The 18,516-nt window shown below is 41.0% G+C and overlaps 1 protein-coding gene across 1 annotated transcript; it reads left to right on the forward strand.

Annotated features, from left to right (window-relative positions):
• Window positions 1-534: 534 nt before the first annotated feature.
• Window positions 535-18,110, forward strand: sh3bp1 (SH3-domain binding protein 1). The gene is made up of 18 exons (XM_060939672.1): window positions 535-752; window positions 11,984-12,026; window positions 12,170-12,274; window positions 12,443-12,519; window positions 12,764-12,875; window positions 12,965-13,041; window positions 13,122-13,209; window positions 13,293-13,361; window positions 13,451-13,541; window positions 14,559-14,695; window positions 15,200-15,311; window positions 15,480-15,561; window positions 15,671-15,751; window positions 15,831-15,944; window positions 16,074-16,171; window positions 16,269-16,383; window positions 16,575-16,882; window positions 16,995-18,110. Exons 1-18 carry the CDS (start codon window positions 706-708, stop codon window positions 17,333-17,335), a joined length of 2,097 nt encoding a protein of 698 aa, XP_060795655.1. The 5' UTR covers window positions 535-705; the 3' UTR covers window positions 17,336-18,110.
• Window positions 18,111-18,516: the final 406 nt, after the last annotated feature.

Consider the following 18,516-nt stretch of genomic DNA (forward strand, 5'->3'; position numbering starts at 1 on the left):
CAGTGTGTTGACAGAAAATATACTTTTAATACTTAAGTATCTTTAAAAGCAAGTACTTCAGTACTTAAGTAAAAATTTGACTGTACGACTTTCACTTGTATTGGAGTAACATTTGACTAGTGGGATCTGTACTTTGACTGTAATGATGAAGTTGGGTACTTTGTCCACTGCACCATTATGAAGTAATAATGCACAGTCTCCTTGATTGTGGTCATACGAACTGTGACAGTTCAGTTAATGCAATTCAAATGATGACATTTTAAGTAAGCCAATCTGTAGCAAATTTCCGGCTCATGGTAACTGTCTACTGATGTTATTTTTCTGTCAGTAAGGCAAATATATCTGTCAGAATCATAAAACCCATGTAACAAAGCTTGTTGTGTAAAAAGTATGCACCCAGAGGTGGTGAATCTGCTTATCACAGTTCTGTTTTCACTGTCGCGATATATGACTGAAAGAGTTTCACAGCGTGATGCATAGAACTTCTTCCCTGTATGCATGCTTTGACTTCCTCTTTTTTGCATTTGAGGCGTATGCATTTGTGAGTGTTTGGTCGAAAGCTTCAAGTGGGGAACTCAAGTGAATCACATTGTTTTCCCTTTTACATAAATCATATGGAAAGACCAACCATCAAATGAGAGTGATTCTGACCTGAGCAAAAGAAAAAGGACTACAAGGTGGTGGGAAGAAAAATAAATCATAGCCATGCTAAAGCCATTTAGCCTCTTAAAGCCGTTTGGAAATGTGGGGAAGTAAGTACTTTCATATGACATCTAATTATAATATTTAGCGTTATGTCGTGTCTAGTTTACTGTTGTTTGTTTTATTGAACTATCTAACTATGATGTGTATTGCAGGTTTAGATTATCCTAATACTCCGAATGTATTAATATGATCAGCAGCATGAAATGTTTTGGTCAGAAAGTGTATTTTGATGAAGCCAACATCAAACTGTATCAAAGGAAGTTCATTCATTGATTCAGAAAATAAATGCAGTCATTGATATTCCTTTTCAGGGTTGATTTTAAAAAGCATGGTAGCATTTTGGTTATTCTTGATTTGGGCTTTTTTTTTTGGGGGGGGGGGGGGGGGGGGGGTTGTTTTTTTCCTCAGAACTAACGGTGTCCTCAATTTTTCCAGAGAGAAAAATGAGGAAAATGTCTAATGCGTTTTTAGATTTTATTATACCGATAAATGTTTTAACAAATGTAGGTTGTTTTGATGCTCCATCGAGAGAGCTGCACTTGGCCTCTGTGCCAGACTGAAATATGGTGGGTGTTAATGCAAAGCTCTTGCTTGCAGTAGGCTGCAGTGTGTGTGCAAGGTGCAGAGACAATGGTGCATTTTACATCCTGCTAACTGATTTTAACATTTATTGAACACTTCAACAACACGTCTACAGGTTTAAAGAGGAACAAAAAGTCCACCAGTGTTAAGGTCTGTGCATAGCTGCTAATCTCATTGCAACCATTAATAATAACATGAACACATCTGGGGGTTTTGGGGGGGGGTTTATCATAAAGCCTTCACATAAGTAAAACAAATATAACCGAACAAGCACCATAAAACTGATCCAGTCATCCATTTTGGCTAAATATGCATGTGTCCATTTATTTATTTATTTTGATATCCAAATATTGAAGGTGTGTTGATGTATTTGCCTTTGGTGCCAAAAAGGGAAATCTATAACAGACCCTAAAACTAGCCCCTTTTCCTATTTGCACTTGTCTGATTAAACAGAAAGATGTGCAAACAGTTGGTGAGAGCACCTGTGGTGACAGCAGCATTTCCATATGAAAAGGGAGTGGCGTTCTCTGTGTGTCTGTGGTTTCTCTTGTGCTTGTATCGTCTTTACTCGGAAATAATGTGTGGCTTGTAGCCTTGTCAATGTCAGTTTAATTTCAATTATCTCTGAAGTGACACAGTTCATCGCAGTTTACATTTGTTGTATAAGACTTGAAACGCAGCAGGCCTACTGCAACAGAGGTTCAGATGCTGTTCTTGCGCATTGCGTCTAACGGCTAGCTGACCAAAATGCACATTCGATTCATGTCTTCCTGATGTAGTCTGAGCCATAAATCTGTTCTGTTACATTAAGAAGTGAGAGGAAATTTCAAACGTCATGTAAAACCTATGTGTGTTGCAGTTTGTAATGGCAGTCTCCTCCCTCCTTTGCACCATTCTCTTTGGCCTGCTTTTTAACCACAGCACACTTCACTCTCTAATTTTAGGACTTACTGTTTAGTAGTCTGAAACAGCTTCGAACTATGCGTGCAAAAGTATGCGTCACATTCTCTCATTTCGGTTACACTTTTCACTATTATTAGACCTTTATATTTTAATGGCATTCATGTGTTAATGACCATGCATTAATACAACCCTGATTCCAAAAAAGTTGGGACAAAGTACAAATTGTAAATAAAAACGGAATGCAATAATTTACAAATCTCAAAAACTGATATTGTATTCACAATAGAACATAGACAACATATCAAATGTCGAAAGTGAGACATTTTGAAATTTCATGCCAAATATTGCCTCATTTGAAATTTCATGACAGCAACACATCTCAAAAAAGTTGGGACAGGGGCAATAAGAGGCTGGAAAAGTTAAAGGTACAAAAAAGGAACAGCTGGAGGACCAAATTACAACTCATTAGGTCAATTGGCAATAGGTCATTAACATGACTGGGTATAAAAAGAGCATCTTGGAGTGGCAGCGGCTCTCAGAAGTAAAGATGGGAAGAGGATCACCAATCCCCCTAATTCTGCGCCGACAAATAGTGGAGCAATATCAGAAAGGAGTTCGACAGTGTAAAATTGCAAAGAGTTTGAACATATCATCATCTACAGTGCATAATATCATCAAAAGATTCAGAGAATCTGGAAGAATCTCTGTGCGTAAGGGTCAAGGCCGGAAAACCATACTGGGTGCCCGTGATCTTCGGGCCCTTAGACGGCACTGCATCACATACAGGCATGCTTCTGTATTGGAAATCACAAAATGGGCTCAGGAATATTTCCAGAGAACATTATCTGTGAACACAATTCACCGTGCCATCCGCCGTTGCCAGCTAAAACTCTATAGTTCAAAGAAGAAGCCGTATCTAAACATGATCCAGAAGCGCAGACGTCTTCTCTGGGCCAAGGCTCATTTAAAATGGACCGTGGCAAAGTGGAAAACTGTTCTGTGGTCAGACGAATCAAAATTTGAAGTTCTTTATGGAAATCAGGGACGCCGTGTCATTCGGACTAAAGAGGAGAAGGACGACCCAAGTTGTTATCAGCGCTCAGTTCAGAAGCCTGCATCTCTGATGGTATGGGGTTGCATTAGTGCATGTGGCATGGGCAGCTTACACATCTGGAAAGACACCATCAATGCTGAAAGGTATATCCAGGTTCTAGAGCAACATATGCTCCCATCCAGACGACGTCTCTTTCAGGGAAGACCTTGCATTTTCCAACATGACAATGCCAAACCACATACTGCATCAATTACAGCATCATGGCTGCGTAGAAGAAGGGTCCGGGTACTGAACTGGCCAGCCTGCAGTCCAGATCTTTCACCCATAGAAAACATTTGGCGCATCATAAAATGGAATATACGACAAAAAAGACCTAAGACAGTTGAGCAACTAGAATCCTACATTAGACAAGAATGGGTTAACATTCCTATCCCTAAACTTGAGCAACTTGTCTCCTCAGTCCCCAGATGTTTACAGACTGTTGGAAAGAGAAAAGGGGATGTCTCACAGTGGTAAACATGGCCTTGTCCCAACTTTTTTGAGATGTGCTGTTGTCATGAAATTTAAAATCACCTTATTTTTCTCTTTAAATGATACATTTTCTCAGTTTAAACGTTTGATATGTCATCTGTGTTCTATTCTGAATAAAATATGGAATTTTGAAACTTCCACATCATTGCATTCCGTTTTTATTTACAATTTGTACTTTGTCCCAAATTTTTTGGAATCGGGTTTGTAATATATAAAATTAATTTATGCATTAATAGAAATCCCAATACTGGTTATGTAATAGAGAACCGAATAAGCCATTTATACGGTAGATAAAATGTTATTTTGTAATACAATATAACATAACTGATTATAAATGTTGGGCCCAGGATGTATAACAAGGGAGTCTGTGCTTTAAATTTATTTTTTATTAGTGTTAAAGGTCCCAACTGAGAATAAAGTTGTTATTGATATATCGTCCTTATTTAGGCATTCTAGTAATATGTATGCTGATTCGTGTCTTGAACTGAATGGGTCACTTAAAGCTTAAAATGATAATAATAATGTCCAGGAATGTTACCATTAACATTTTAACACAGTGCAACTGTTTTGGGCTAGGGATGTAAACAAAATAAAATACTGTTCATTAATTGAACTCAACAGACAGATTCCATATGGATACAAATACAGATACGAATAGGCGCTTCAGTATTCTGTGTGGGTTGTGGAAATCAACAAAACAATGCTATACAAGTATAGCAAGAGGTTTTTCTTTCACGTGATCTGGGTGCAAGCATAATGCTCATAGGACAAATAAAGATCATGAAGAAAACAAAGTAACATGAATGCACAGAGATCCTTAATCTGCCTGATCAGGATTTAGCCACGAGTTTATATTTATATGCTTATACGTTTATATTTTGGGAAATACACCCAACCAAATTTATTCGAGTATACAGGCAAGCACAAACAAATGATCTCTACTTCTTTGGGATGTAACTGAATCTGTATACATTCAGATTAAAAAGGTGATGTGTTCTAAACATATGCAAATAAACCGACTGAGATGAATAAGTAAGCACCCGATTCTATGCCTGACTTAAAGAAGAAGAACAATAACAACTCCATTCATCACATGTACACTTGTGAAATTCCTCTCTACATTTAACCCATCGGAAGCAATGAACACACATGTGCACACAGATGTGAGCAATGAGCGCACACACACATATCCAGAGCAGTGGGCAGCCGCGCTACAGCACCCGAGGAGCAGTTGAAGTTTAGGTGTCATGCTCAAGAGCACTTCAGCCTTAGGCCGCCCCATGTTAACCTAACTGCATGTCGTTGAACTGTGGGGGAAACGGGAGCACCCAGAGGAAACCCACACAGACACGGGGAGAACATGCAAACTCCACACAGAAAGGCCCTCGTCAGCCGCTGGGCTCGAACCCAGGACCTTCTTGCTGTGAGGTGACAGTGATAACCACTACACCACCATGCCGCCTGCCTTACTTACACTATATGGCCAAAAGCATGTGGCACTTGATCATCACACCCATATGTGCCTGTTCCAAAACCATTGGCATTAGTTAGTTTCCCCTTTGCTGTTATAATAACCTCCACATTTCCGGAGGGGTGTTTACACTAGATTTTGGTGCAGAGCTGTGGAGGATTTGTGCTCATACAGCTACAAGAGCAATAATGAGGTCAGGTTCTGACATTGGGAGAGGAAGCCTGGTGCACAGTCAGTGTTCTAGTTCATCCCAAAGGTGTTCAGTTCAGGTGGGGTTGAGGTCAGGACTCTGTGCAGAACACTTGAGTTCCTCCACATCAAAGTTGGCCAATGATGTCTTTATGGATCTCACTTTGTGCAAGGGGGCATTGTCCTGCTGAAACAGGTTTGTGCTTCTTACTTGCAGTGAAGTTAAATCTTAATGCAACAGCATACAAAGATATACAATGCGATTGTGTGCTTATAGCTTTGAAGCAACGGTTTGGGGAAGCCCCTACTGCAGGAGCTACTGTAGTACAAACTGCTGAAAAAATTAATGCAGGCTAAAACAGAAAGGTGTCAGCATTAACTTTTTCAGCAGTTTGTGTTACAGTAGCTCTTTTGTGGGATTGGACCATATGGCCTAGTCTTCGCGCCCCATGTGAATCAGTGAGCCTTCAACACCCGTGACCCTGCCGCTGGTTCCTTACACGTGCCCATTTTTCCTGCTTCCAACACATCAACTTTGAGAACTGACTGTTCTCTTGCTGCCTAATATATCCCACTCCTTGACAGGTGCCGTTGTAATGAGATATTCAATCGTAGTCACTTTACTGTCCATGGTCATAATGTTACGGCTGATTGGTGTGTGTGGGTGTGTGGGTGTGTGTGAGATATTACATGGTAGTGTGAAGATATAAAGTTTATCTTCAAGTGGTGAATATATTTCATAAGTGAGCATAGCGAACACACCCACAAAAAGCACACATCCACAAAAAAACCCCCCGCAAGTTATTCAAAAGAATTTTAATTTTGAACTGGTTAGCCATTTTGACAATGCGCATCCAGTCAGCGGGAAAACACTGGGAGTGATGTCATCAGAGTGAAACATCGGGAATTATTATACAAACGGTCACTTTTTCCATGGAATAAACACATGTATTCTCTTCCCTTCTAGTGGGTTTATTGATGGCATGCAATATTGTTATCATATCGCTTATCCTCCATCTATGATGCCACTCTACTCAATGGAGAATGAGTGTGCAATATTGTTATAATATTCCACATTCTCAAGACAACACGATGTCACACATTGGCACTCAAAACTTTTCTGCTGCACATGCGCAGAACCATTTCTTTGTTGGCTGAGAAAGAGAGAAGATGAAGCTAATCCAGTGCTAGGTTTAAGCATGAAATAAATAAATAAACTGAAACTAAAGATGCGCTGAACACCCAAAAGGCTACCAAAACTTCATTATATATTCTTCATGCATATTTACAAGAGAAAAACATACTAATAGACATCGAAAAACTGGAAAAGAGACTCATTGGAGATGTAAGACTTCTGCACTAGCAAGTGACTGTGACAGTTTGTAAACAAACATGGCCACGCGGTTTGCTTCATTCAAACTGAAAGATTTTGAGAGAATTTTGGCTGCCAGGTCATCCGTTGTGTGTAGTTGTCGATGTTGATTTTAAAAGTAACTAAGTAAATTACACAGGGAAAATAATAATGTTCGGCTTGACTGCACTAGCATTGGCCTGCGCTAGCAATGACCTTCGCTAACACTATACCGGCTAGAAGGACTGTCTCACTAACAGCACGAGTCGTGGGTAAGCTCTTGTTGGCCTTCACTAATGCTACTGCTGAATGCTACACCAGCTAGAAGGCAACTGGACTGCCACACTAACAGCATTGACTCGCAGGTAAGCTTGCGTTGGCCTTTGAGAATGCTGAAGAGTGTGTATGTATAATAATAATAATATTGGCTGGCTTTTTTTCATGATCTATCAGATATATTCCATTCAGCTAGCATGATATTGAATTCATCTTTGACTCAGGATCATGCTAGCTGAATGGAATATATCTGATATACCGCTCAACACCAGCCAATATTATTTAAATATGTCACTCAGAGCCGAGATGTATTTCGGATCAAAAATGCGAGTTTTTCAACACGAGAAGATCAACTTCATATCTTCAAGCCAACGTGTGATTTTATTTTTATTATATAGATACATTCACAAACAAAAAGTATCCAACTTTATCAAAACAATTCATTGATTTCCTCACAAGTGACATATAGAGAGTTATGTCATGGTTTTGATTCCCCATATCCCAGATGTAGCTCGTATGAACAATATAAGTCGTGTATTTCCCAGTAAAACACTCGTGTCTCTATTTTTTATTTATATTGATTGATTGATTGATTGATTGATATTGTGGCGGCACGGTGGTGTAGTGGTTAGCGCTGTCGCCTCACAGCAAGAAGGTCCGGGTTTGAGCCCCATGGTTGGCGAGGGCCTTTCTGTGCGGAGTTTGCATGTTCTCCCCGTGTCCGCGTGGGTTTCCTCCGGGTGCTCCGGTTTCCCCCACAGTCCAAAGACATGCAGGTTAGGTTAACTGGTGACTCTAAATTGACTGTAGGTGTGAATGGTTGTCTGTGTCTATGTGTCAGCCCTGTGATGACCTGGCGACTTGTCCAGGGTGTACCCCGCCTTTCGCCCGTAGTCAGCTGGGATAGGCTCCAGCTTGCCTGCGACCCTGTAGAACAGGATAAAGAAGCTAGAGATAATGAGATGAGATGAGATTGATATTGTCAACTACAAATAACGGTTCTTTGATTTGGGGAAGATATCATTGTTTTGAATGATGGCTATCTTCCTCAGGCACATTAGATAGAAAGCTTATCAGAAAGCTTCACAGGGTGGCTAGTTAAGACCGATTATGAACTTGTGTGACATAGCTGAGAGACTAAAATAAAGTCAGAGGTGGACAAAGTACCCAACTTCATTACTTAAGTCAAAGTACAGATCCCACTGGTCAAATGTTACTCCAATACAAGTGAAAGTTGTACCGTACAGTCAAATTTTTACTTAAGTTAAAGTACTGAAGTACTTGCTTTTAAAAATGCTTAAGTATTAAAAGTACATTTTCTGTCAACACATTGTTATATTATTGCTACAGCACTTACAAAACCTAATGCCTCTGAAGCAACCAAGTGGATTTACTGACTAGCTTGTAGAACCTGTAGAATAAACACCTGGTAGAATGTTACAAAATGAAACACAGCTGAACTGAAAAAGAGCCATTGTCATCTTTTTTTTTTATTGTAAAACTCCTCCCCACCCCCACAAAGCAGCATAGTAGTGTTCGGACACAGCTCTGGCAGTGTGTACACACACGTACAGTGGTGCTTGAAAGTTTGTGAACCCTTTAGAATTTTCTATATTTCTGCATAAATATGACCTAAAACATCATCAGATTTTCACACAAGTCCTAAAAGTAGATAAAGAGAACCCAGTTAAACAAATGAGACAAAAATATTATACTTGGTCATTTATTTATTGAGGAAAATGATCCAATATTACATATCTGTGAGTGGCAAAAGTATGTGAACCTCTAGGATTAGCAGTTAATTTGAAGGTGAAATTAGAGTCAGGTGTTTTCAATCAATGGGATGACAATCAGGTGTGAGTGGGCACCCTGTTTTATTTAAAGAACAGGGATCTATCAAAGTCTGATCTTCACAACACATGTTTGTGGAAGTGTATCATGGCACGAACAAAGGAGATTTCTGAGGACCTCAGAAGAAGCGTTGTTGATGCTCATCAGGCTGGAAAAGGTTACAAAACCGTCTCTAAAGAGTTTGGACTCCACCAATCCACAGTCAGACAGATTGTGTACAAATGGAGGAAATTCAAGACCATTGTTACCCTCCCCAGGAGTGATCGACCAACAAAGATCACTCCAAGAGCAAGGCGTGTGATAGTCGGTGAGGTCACAAAGGACCCCAGGGTAACTTCTAAGCAACAGAAGGCCTCTCTAACATTGGCTAATGTTAATGTTCATGAGTCCACCATCAGGAGAACACTGAACAACAATGGTGTGCATGGCAGGGTTGCAAGGAGAAAGCCACTGCTCTCCAAAAAGAACATTGCTGCTCGTCTGCAGTTTGCTAAAGATCACGTGGACAAGCCAGAAGGCTATTGGAAACATGTTTTGTGGATGGATGAGACCAAAATAGAACTTTTTGCTTTAAATGAGAAGCATTATGTTTGGAGAAAGGAAAACATTGCATTCCAGCATAAGAACCTTATCCCATCTGTGAAACATGGTGGTGGTAGTATCATGGTTTGGGCCTGTTTTGCTGCATCTGGGCCAGGACGGCTTGCCATCATCGATGGAACAATGAATTCTGAATTATACCAGCGAATTCTAAATGAAAATGTCAGGACATCGGTCCATGAACTGAATCTCAAGAGAATGTGGGTCATGCAGCAAGACAACGACCCTAAGCACACAAGTCATTCTACCAAAGAATGGTTAAAGAAGAATAAAGTTAATGTTTTGGAATGGCCAAGTCAAAGTCCTGATCTTAATCCAATGGAAATGTTGTGGAAGGACCTGAAGCGAGCAGTTCATGTGAGGAAACCCACCAACATCCCAGAGTTGAAGCTGTTCTGTACAGAGGAACGGGCTAAAATTCCTCCAAGCCGGTGTGCAGGACTGATCAACAGTTACCGCAAACGTTTAGTTGCAGTTATTGCTGCACAAGGGGGTCACACCAGATACTGAAAGCAAAGGTTCACATACTTTTGCCACTCACAGATATGTAATATTGGATCATTTTCCTCAGTAAATAAATGACCAAGTATAATATTTTTGTCTCATTTGTTTAACTGGGTTCTCTTTATCTACTTTTAGGACTTGTGTGAAAATCTGATGATGTTTTAGGTCATATTTATGCAGGAATATAGAAAATTCTAAAGGGTTCACAAACTTTCAAGCACCACTGTATGTGTATGTTAATCAGGAAGACAGTGGAATAGCTGTAAATGCAGCTTGCTCAGAAAATAAAAATGACAATCCAACCTGATTAAAACCCAGGTCCACACCTCGAGCTTAATAACTGCCCAACAGCAACACTGCTTTAAGCAAGACCAAAAAAGTGCAACACCATGATCTGACATCAAAACAAAAAATTCCAGCAATTTGTTAGTACAATACTGTCCATCTCACAGGTCTCACGTGGGTGCGCGCGCATGCGTGTGTGTGTGTGTGTGTGTGTGTGTGTGCATGCGCATATATTCATGCACATATGAATCTGCCTGTGGAATCATGGTGGTTTAACGTTAAGCTAGCTAGTCAGTGAAGCTCCACCTGACATGCTAGCAAAATCTTTTCAAACTCAAAATCATATTGTGTAGCTAACATTACTAGAAAAGAAAGATTTCTACATTCTGTTTATTTGGCAAGATTATCCTAAATATTTCTGAAAGGACTTCAGATAAGGGGGCGGCACAGTGGTGTAGTGGTTAGCGCTGTCGCCTCACAGCAAGAAGGTCCGGGTTCGAGCCCCGTGGCCGGCAAGGGCCTTTCTGTGTGGAGTTTGCATGTTCTCCCCGTGTCCGCGTGGGTTTCCTCCGGGTGCTCCGGTTTCCCCCACAGTCCAAAGACATGCAGGTTAGGTTAACTGGTGACTCTAAATTGGCCGTAGGTGTGAATGTGAGTGTGAATGGTTGTCTGTGTCTATGTGTCAGCCCTGTGATGACCTGGCGACTTGTCCAGGGTGTACCCCGCCTTTCGCCCGTAGTCAGCTGGGATAGGCTCCAGCTTGCCTGCGACCCTGTAGAAGGATAAAGCGGCTAGAGATAATGAGATGAGATGAGACTTCAGATAAGTTAACGTTATTCATGTTAGCGTAACTCCATTTTTACATGCTAACTAAGTGTCCAAGTTAACTAGCTGTGTGTTAACGTTAGCCGTGGACAAGGCTATGGCACGTTGGCGGGCAAATCCATCTTTACAAGCTTTCTCTTTGGAATAAAACGTTTACATTCCTCAATATGCTTCCGCAGGTTGGACGGCAAGGTTTTTGTAGGCTGTGATGTGCTCCGTTTTAGGCAAACAAAGCAAACATTTCAAACAAAACAACTCTTTATTCCTTTCAGAAAACTGAAACATGGGTTCTAGCTGTAGCCATGAGTGCATGCATTCCCCAGAAGAACCGCCTCCTTCCATTCTGCCATCAACTGATCATGTTAAATAATGCTGCGGAGAAATCACTGATGTTGATTTTATCCAGTCTATGGAAGTGACGTGACTCTAGTGATTACTGATAGGCTGTCTCAGTGTCACCTGCGGAAAAACCACTCACGTTTTAGAAAAGAAAAAACATCCACTTTCAAAGCCACTTAATAGTAACGAGTAATGAGGACCTTGATCGAAATGTAGTGGAGTAAAAAGTACGATATTTGTCTTTCAAATGTAATGAAGTTAAAGTCATAAGTTGCAAAAAATAAAATAAAATACTCAAAGAACAGATACTCAATAACGTGTACTTAAGTACAGTACTCAAGTAAATGTGCTTCATTCCTGTCCACCTCTGAATAAAGTAATGTTCTGCAAATTGTCATTCAATATTATATTTTTCTGCAAATAGGTTGTAGTTATAAACAAGCTGCATGTCTTAGAGTTGAAGTCTTGTAAAAATGTTGATCTAAACATGTTTATACCAGTACTGTTACTATTTTAGGGCACAAGATGCAACTGACCTTCTCTCAGAGGATCTGGTTTTGGTGAGTCATTTTGACAGCTTCATAAGTTACTTTGAGTTGCTTTCTTTAGACTGCATTAGCTACATTCCAGTAGCAGTATACACTCTTTTATATGGTCAGTGTGTGTCAGCTTAGTTGCTAAGTCTGGATGTGGCTGTGTGAAGGTGGAGCAGCGTGTGGAACCAACCAGGAAAGCAGCTCAGATCATCCATAAGAAGCTGTCTGGTTGTTTGCAGAGTCAGCAGGGGTTGGACTCAGAGAGACGAATGGTGATCATTTCTTTCTCTGTTTCTGTCTTCTCATACCTCAATTCATCTAACTGAGAAGAAACCTTTGATTCCTCATCCCAAAACTCCAAAAAGGCATTAATTGCATTTGGTAATCCTGCCTTCTAACATGCTTTTTCTTTGCATTTTTCTTTTTGTGTCATCTTTTAGAAAAAGCTGCCCCTTATGTTGCTCTCTGTCAGTATGGCTGAGAGCTTTAAAGATTTTGATGGCGAGTCATCTATTCGGTGAGAGTTTTGGACCAATTTTCCAAACATGCACATACAACAGAATTTCACACACTGATCTTTGAACTTTCTGTGACTTCAAGAATATCTTGCACTACATCTAATTGCTTTCTACTTAGTGCTAAACTGAGCAGCGGGAACAGGCTGAAAAATGTCGCAATCTGTGGTCATGAAAATTGACAGGTTTGTGAGACAAAAAGGCTAGATTCTGCTTCTTTACCCAAAATTGGTTGTCTTTTTACAGGAGAGTTCTCGAAATGTGCTGCTTCATGCAAAACATTCTGGCACAAACATTAGCAGACTTTGAAGTGAAGCTGGAAAAAGAAGTTCTGGAGCCTCTAAATAAACTCAGTGAGGTACTGCTTGTGCTTCTCTAGCATCTTTTTCTCATATTTCATCCACGGCATTCAGAAGCACTAAGAGCACAAACTTTATCTCTAATTAGTTAGACCTTCCAGAGATTTTGAGGAACAAAAAGCAGTTTGCGAAACTGACAACAGATTGGCACAACGCTCGAACCAGGTAGATGCTGACGTTCTCAAAGTTGTTTCAGAAGAGTAATTGACCTTGGACTTTGACTTTGGTCTTTCTTTTGTTCTCAGAGCTCAAGGGAGTACAGGTCCCCAGGCTAAACAAGATGGACTGAGAGAGGAAGTGGAGGAAGCCTGGAGAAAACTAGAGTCAATCAAGGTGTGAATTTGAAGCCGCCACGATTTTATACACCAAAAAGTGGTATTGCCGTTTGTAGACTGACCAAAGTTTTTCTTTCATAGGATGAGTATTCAGCTGATCTTTACCATTTTGCCAGTAAAGAAGATGAATATGCCAATTACTTCATACGTGTAAGTACTTAATATCTCCAATAGGGCTGGTATGAAAAATGCATAGATATTCTGTTGGAGTTGGATTTCTTACTGTGATCTCCCTTTAGCTCTTAGAGCTACAGGCTGAATACCACAAACTCTCCCATGAATTCTTGGAGAAAAATATCACTGAGCTGAAGGAAAATCACAACCAAACAGGTGAGGAGGAATGAAATACAATGTCTAAAAAAAGGGTTTCTCTGTGCTTCTGGATTGGTATTTCAATGCATTCATTTAATGTATTAATGTTACAAACATAACATATGTCCTTGTAAATCCCTTATTCTTTGTATGTCCTGGTTAGAATCATTGCAGATTTTGGCATGAGGTACAATCTTCCATAAATGGGGTTCCTCAGCGGTGCTTGAGGTGATTGAGGGTTATATCTTTGTTAAAGAGTTCGTCTTACAACCTTTTCTGGAAGGAACCTTTAATGGTTTACCCAGAGGGACGAACCAAAGAATCCTTCAGGGTGATAGACGGAATCTTTTTTCTAAGAGTGTTTTCTGGTTTTTGTTAAGTGCTTCACAATTATTATTATTACAGCACTGCCAGATGCAACAAACTTACGCTGAGGTTCTCCAGCCTGTGATGAAATACACAGTACAAAAGCATCTCACAGTCTTTTTTTTTCCGGCTCAAACCTCATCTCATCTCATCTCATTATCTCTAGCCACTTTATCCTTCTACAGGGTCGCAGGCAAGCTGGTGCCTATCCCAGTTGACTACAGGCGAAAGGCGGGGTACACCCTGGATAAGTCGCCAGGTCATCACAGGGCTGACACATAGACACAGACAACCATTCACACTCACATTCACACCTACGGTCAATTTAGAGTCACCAGTTAACCTAACCTGCATGTCTTTGGACTGTGGGGGAAACCGGAGCACCCGGAGGAAACCCACGCGGACATGGGGAGAACATGCAAACTCCGCACAGAAAGGCCCTCGCCGGCCACGGGGCTCGAACCCGGACCTTCTTGCTGTGAGGCGACAGCGTTAACCACTACACCACCGTGCCGCCCGGCTCAAACCTACAAACCTATTTTCTGAACATAGAAAAAGAATCATGATCCAGTTCTAAGAAAACGTAACAAACCTCAGAACTAAAAGTGTGTGTGTGTGTGTGTGTGTGTGTGTGTGTGTGTGTGTGTGTGTGTGTGTGTGTGAAAACAGAACCCCACGTGGGTGTCTCAACAAAGAAAGTGTATGGTGAGTCTCTGCTCTCCCACCTTAAGAACTGTGACCAAGAGATTGCTAAACCCATTCAGGAATGTGTTAACATGCTGCTGAGGACGGGACTCAGAGAAGAGGTGAGCAACTGGATGAACTCCTACAAACACAAATGTTACAGCTGCATATAATGAAAGCAAAGTCCAATTAAGGATGATGTAAATTTGTCTGGCCTGTGCTACCGTCCAATTTTAGCCACAGTGAAGTGTTTCCCATAGCGTGACTGACCACATGACATGCACACTTGCACTCACCCACAAATATACCATACTCCTTTCATACCGAGTGACCAACCCGGGTTATACCCACGTTGATTTGTGTCTGAAAGGGTTAACCTGCATTGTCTGACTCGGCTTTGCGATCCACCTCTTGAGTTTCTCGTTCCATGAGTTAATTGTTATGCATCTCTCCTGGGTTGTGACCCAGGTCTTATCTGAATTGTCATGACCAGGGGTTAAACAGTGTTGACTCTTGGTTTGAATTAACAAAAGAAGGGTTGAACATTGGTCAAGTAATCCAGTTATGAATGGATGCTTCCTCTATCTCCATATGATCTGTTCTGAACACTGCATGGCTCCTCTTAGGGCTTGTTCAGACTGACGGCAGCTGCTTCTGTGGTAAAAAAGCTGAAGAGCAGTCTGAACTCCGGGATGGTGGATCATGCTGAGTTCAGTGCTGACCCTCATGCTGTCGCAGGTAAGAGACCACCAGTGCAATATATCTGGCAATATTTTAACCATGCAAATATGAGCTCTATCAAACATCCCTAGAGTTCATAGATATTTGTGGAACATGTCTGATGGGTGGATATGACTTGGGGAAGCTATTAGAAAACACTTTTATTTTGGTCACATTTTCTCACAGGTGCTCTGAAATCTTACTTGAGAGAGCTGCCGGAACCTCTGATGACATTTGAACTGTATAACGAATGGCTTGAGGCATCAGGGTAAAATCTTAGAAGGAAATTTAAATTTGATTATTAATGCATACATTTAACGCCAACATCTAAAATAAGATGAGATTAAAATACTGTGTCTCCAACTCTGTCATTTAAGAGAAAAAGAACTAGATGACAAATTGGAGCGGTTTCGAGCTGTATTGAAAAAACTCCCAAAAGAAAACTACAGTAATCTTCGGTACGTTTTGTTGAATACTTTATTTGTTGAATGCCATCAAATTCTGAAGACTAACATTCAAAACCTCTGCCTGCTTCAGATATCTTGTCCAGTTTCTAGCGTGTTTGTCAGAACACCAGGCAGTTAACAGGATGACTCCAAGTAATATTGCCATAGTGCTTGGACCTAACCTACTGTGGCCTCGTATTGAGGGGTTAGTATAACACAGAGACACAGACGCACTTTAATGCTTTGTCTCAACATTTCATTCTTTAATTAGCTCTTTATTTCGTATGCACAAATAATCCCCTTATCTCTGTCGATTTTCTGTATTATTTTGCAGAGAGACTTCTCTACTAGACATGGCTTCTGCCTCCTCAGTCCAGGTCGTGACAGTGATAGAACCACTCATACAATACTGCAAGAGCCTGTTCCTTGAAGGTTACTGCAGACCCGCGTGGATGAAAAAAATAATGTACCAATGTAAGATTTCTGCATCAGTGTCCCTTGTCAGCTTACACATTATATTGTTTTCCAGATGTTGATTTTGAGATTCCAGAACTCCCAGCGCTGTCTCCATCTTTACCACAGAAGTCCCCATCAGGCACTGTCTTTCCTGCCCCTTCAACTGCTTCTGTCTCAAAAACTGACAGGTAATCTTGCTCTTGTTCAATATAATGCAGTACATTGTTAAAAGCAATATCTCGTGCTTCAAGTCGCTGAGGTTTCTTTTCATTCATATATAAATTTTTCATCTAGATTTATATATTTACAGCTATAGTGTTTGAGATACAATGGATGCATAAGTTTTTCCAAATGTCTTCTCTTTTTCTATCCCACCAAGTCCATCTTCATCTGAAAACTATGGTGCAGCAGTAAATATTAAGACTGGTCCAATGGATCGTGGTACAACAACGTGGGAGCTCAACAGTCCTTCTCCAGTCAGTCAGCCGTCTGCTCAGGCTTCGAGTTCAAATGCAGCTCCTGGTCAGAATCAGCCCAAGACTTATCCTCAACCACAACCGCGCTCTCAGCTTCAAGCAAAGTCTCAATCTCAGACTCAGGATACAACCCAGGCGAAGGCAAACAACTCTCTAGAGGACAGCTCAGAGCACTCTGAGGGCACACTGAAGATCACCACTCCCTTTAAACGTACAGTATGGCATTTTACATTAACATAAACCCTCTGCATTAAGGCTCAATGGCATGCACACATTTTTCAAAGTCCTCATCCTATATCAATCTGTTACTTTATGTCTTGCAGCAAGAAGGTCGTTTGTTCAGCTCAAGTCATTTAATAAAGACGCTGTTGTAAGCTATGGCAAACCCAAAACCCCAGTTGTTCCCATGAGCGAGGCCGGACCTCTGCCAAGAAGTTTTCCACTGGCCATGCCCGCAATCTCTGAGGCACAGACGGAGCCTGCAGCCAAACCCCAAGCTCCTCCTGCTCCTTCAGCTCCTCCTGCTCCTTCAGCTCCTCCTCTTCCTTCAGGTCCTCCACCTGAAGGAGGTCATCAGAGAAGGGCTGTGGGCAAGAGACCCAAAGTGCCCCCTCCACTTCCACCTCAGTCCCTGCCCAAGCAACTCTCATCGTCAGCCCAGTGAGCCCAACCTGCATTCTCCTTCATACTGATTTACTGCCATTAGGGTGCATCAGTTGCCCCCTAAAAATGAAAAGTTCCTCCGATCATGATGCATTTTTGTTTTTATGTTCCTTTTGGTAAGAAAACACACTGGGTGAAATATTTTGACAAAATTCAAAAGTTTAATGGTGGCACCAGGAGCTCAAAGTTATGGAAAAAGCTGCTATTTTATGACTTTTATGACAAAATTTCAATCACTTTTCATGAAACATTATGGCACCTTATAGAGTATACCAAATATCTTAGATACACATTTTTAGTACATATTCTAAATATATTATCAAGCACAGTTTGAGTTTTAGCTGTTCATTGAATCATTGTTCAACTACTTTTAAACAATACAAATGCATTATGAATCACATTAATGCTTCTCAATCCCTTGCAAAGGTTCTTAACATGATCTCTGGCTCACAAGAAATCAATAAATGGAGTCCAACATTGTGATTCAAACCTTAAGCAAAAACATAAAATAAGTGTTTTTTGGCAAAAAAATGAACCTCATGGTGCCACCATTAGACTTTTGAATATGGTCAAAAAATTTTACAGGATGTCTTTATTGGTGAAAAGCAGGCCCGCCGACGGGGGGGGGGGACAAACGGGTATGTTGTCCCGGGCCCAGGAATGGGGGGCCAGAACTGGGCTCTCATGAAGTTGCAATTATTTTATTTCATTTCAAAATGTGTTGATTTGGGGGAGAAATGTGCTATATTTGCATTCAATAAATGATTTCTAGATCTTTTGCCTTTATTGTCTTTGAAAAAGGCGTCAAAAAAACCCTACCACCCCTAATGCAAAAATGGTTTGGTCTGACTCTTTCAGCCCGTCCCTTCTGTGTGTGTGTGTGAGAGAGCGAGCAGCCCCTCCCCCAACCCGCGCGCTGCGAGCAGAGTGTCACAGGATTTTCTCAGTGCGCTCCCTCCAAACAACGGGGATTTACACGAAAACGGAAGGAGATATTCACAAAATTCTTTCACAGTGAGCGCCACAAGGCTCTCCTGAACACACTGATGTAATTTCTTTGTCTGTAGTGTAAAAAATGAGGTCACTAGAGCGAGTTAAAAACGAGTGACTTTTCTGCCAAGTTTATAATGGCAGTCTATGGGGCTGCGCGCCTGTCCTCTCCTTACTTTCAGGCTTCTCATT

The sequence above is a fragment of the Neoarius graeffei genome, chromosome 14, assembly GCF_027579695.1.
Source record: "Neoarius graeffei isolate fNeoGra1 chromosome 14, fNeoGra1.pri, whole genome shotgun sequence".
In the NCBI taxonomy this organism is placed as follows: domain Eukaryota; kingdom Metazoa; phylum Chordata; class Actinopteri; order Siluriformes; family Ariidae; genus Neoarius; species Neoarius graeffei.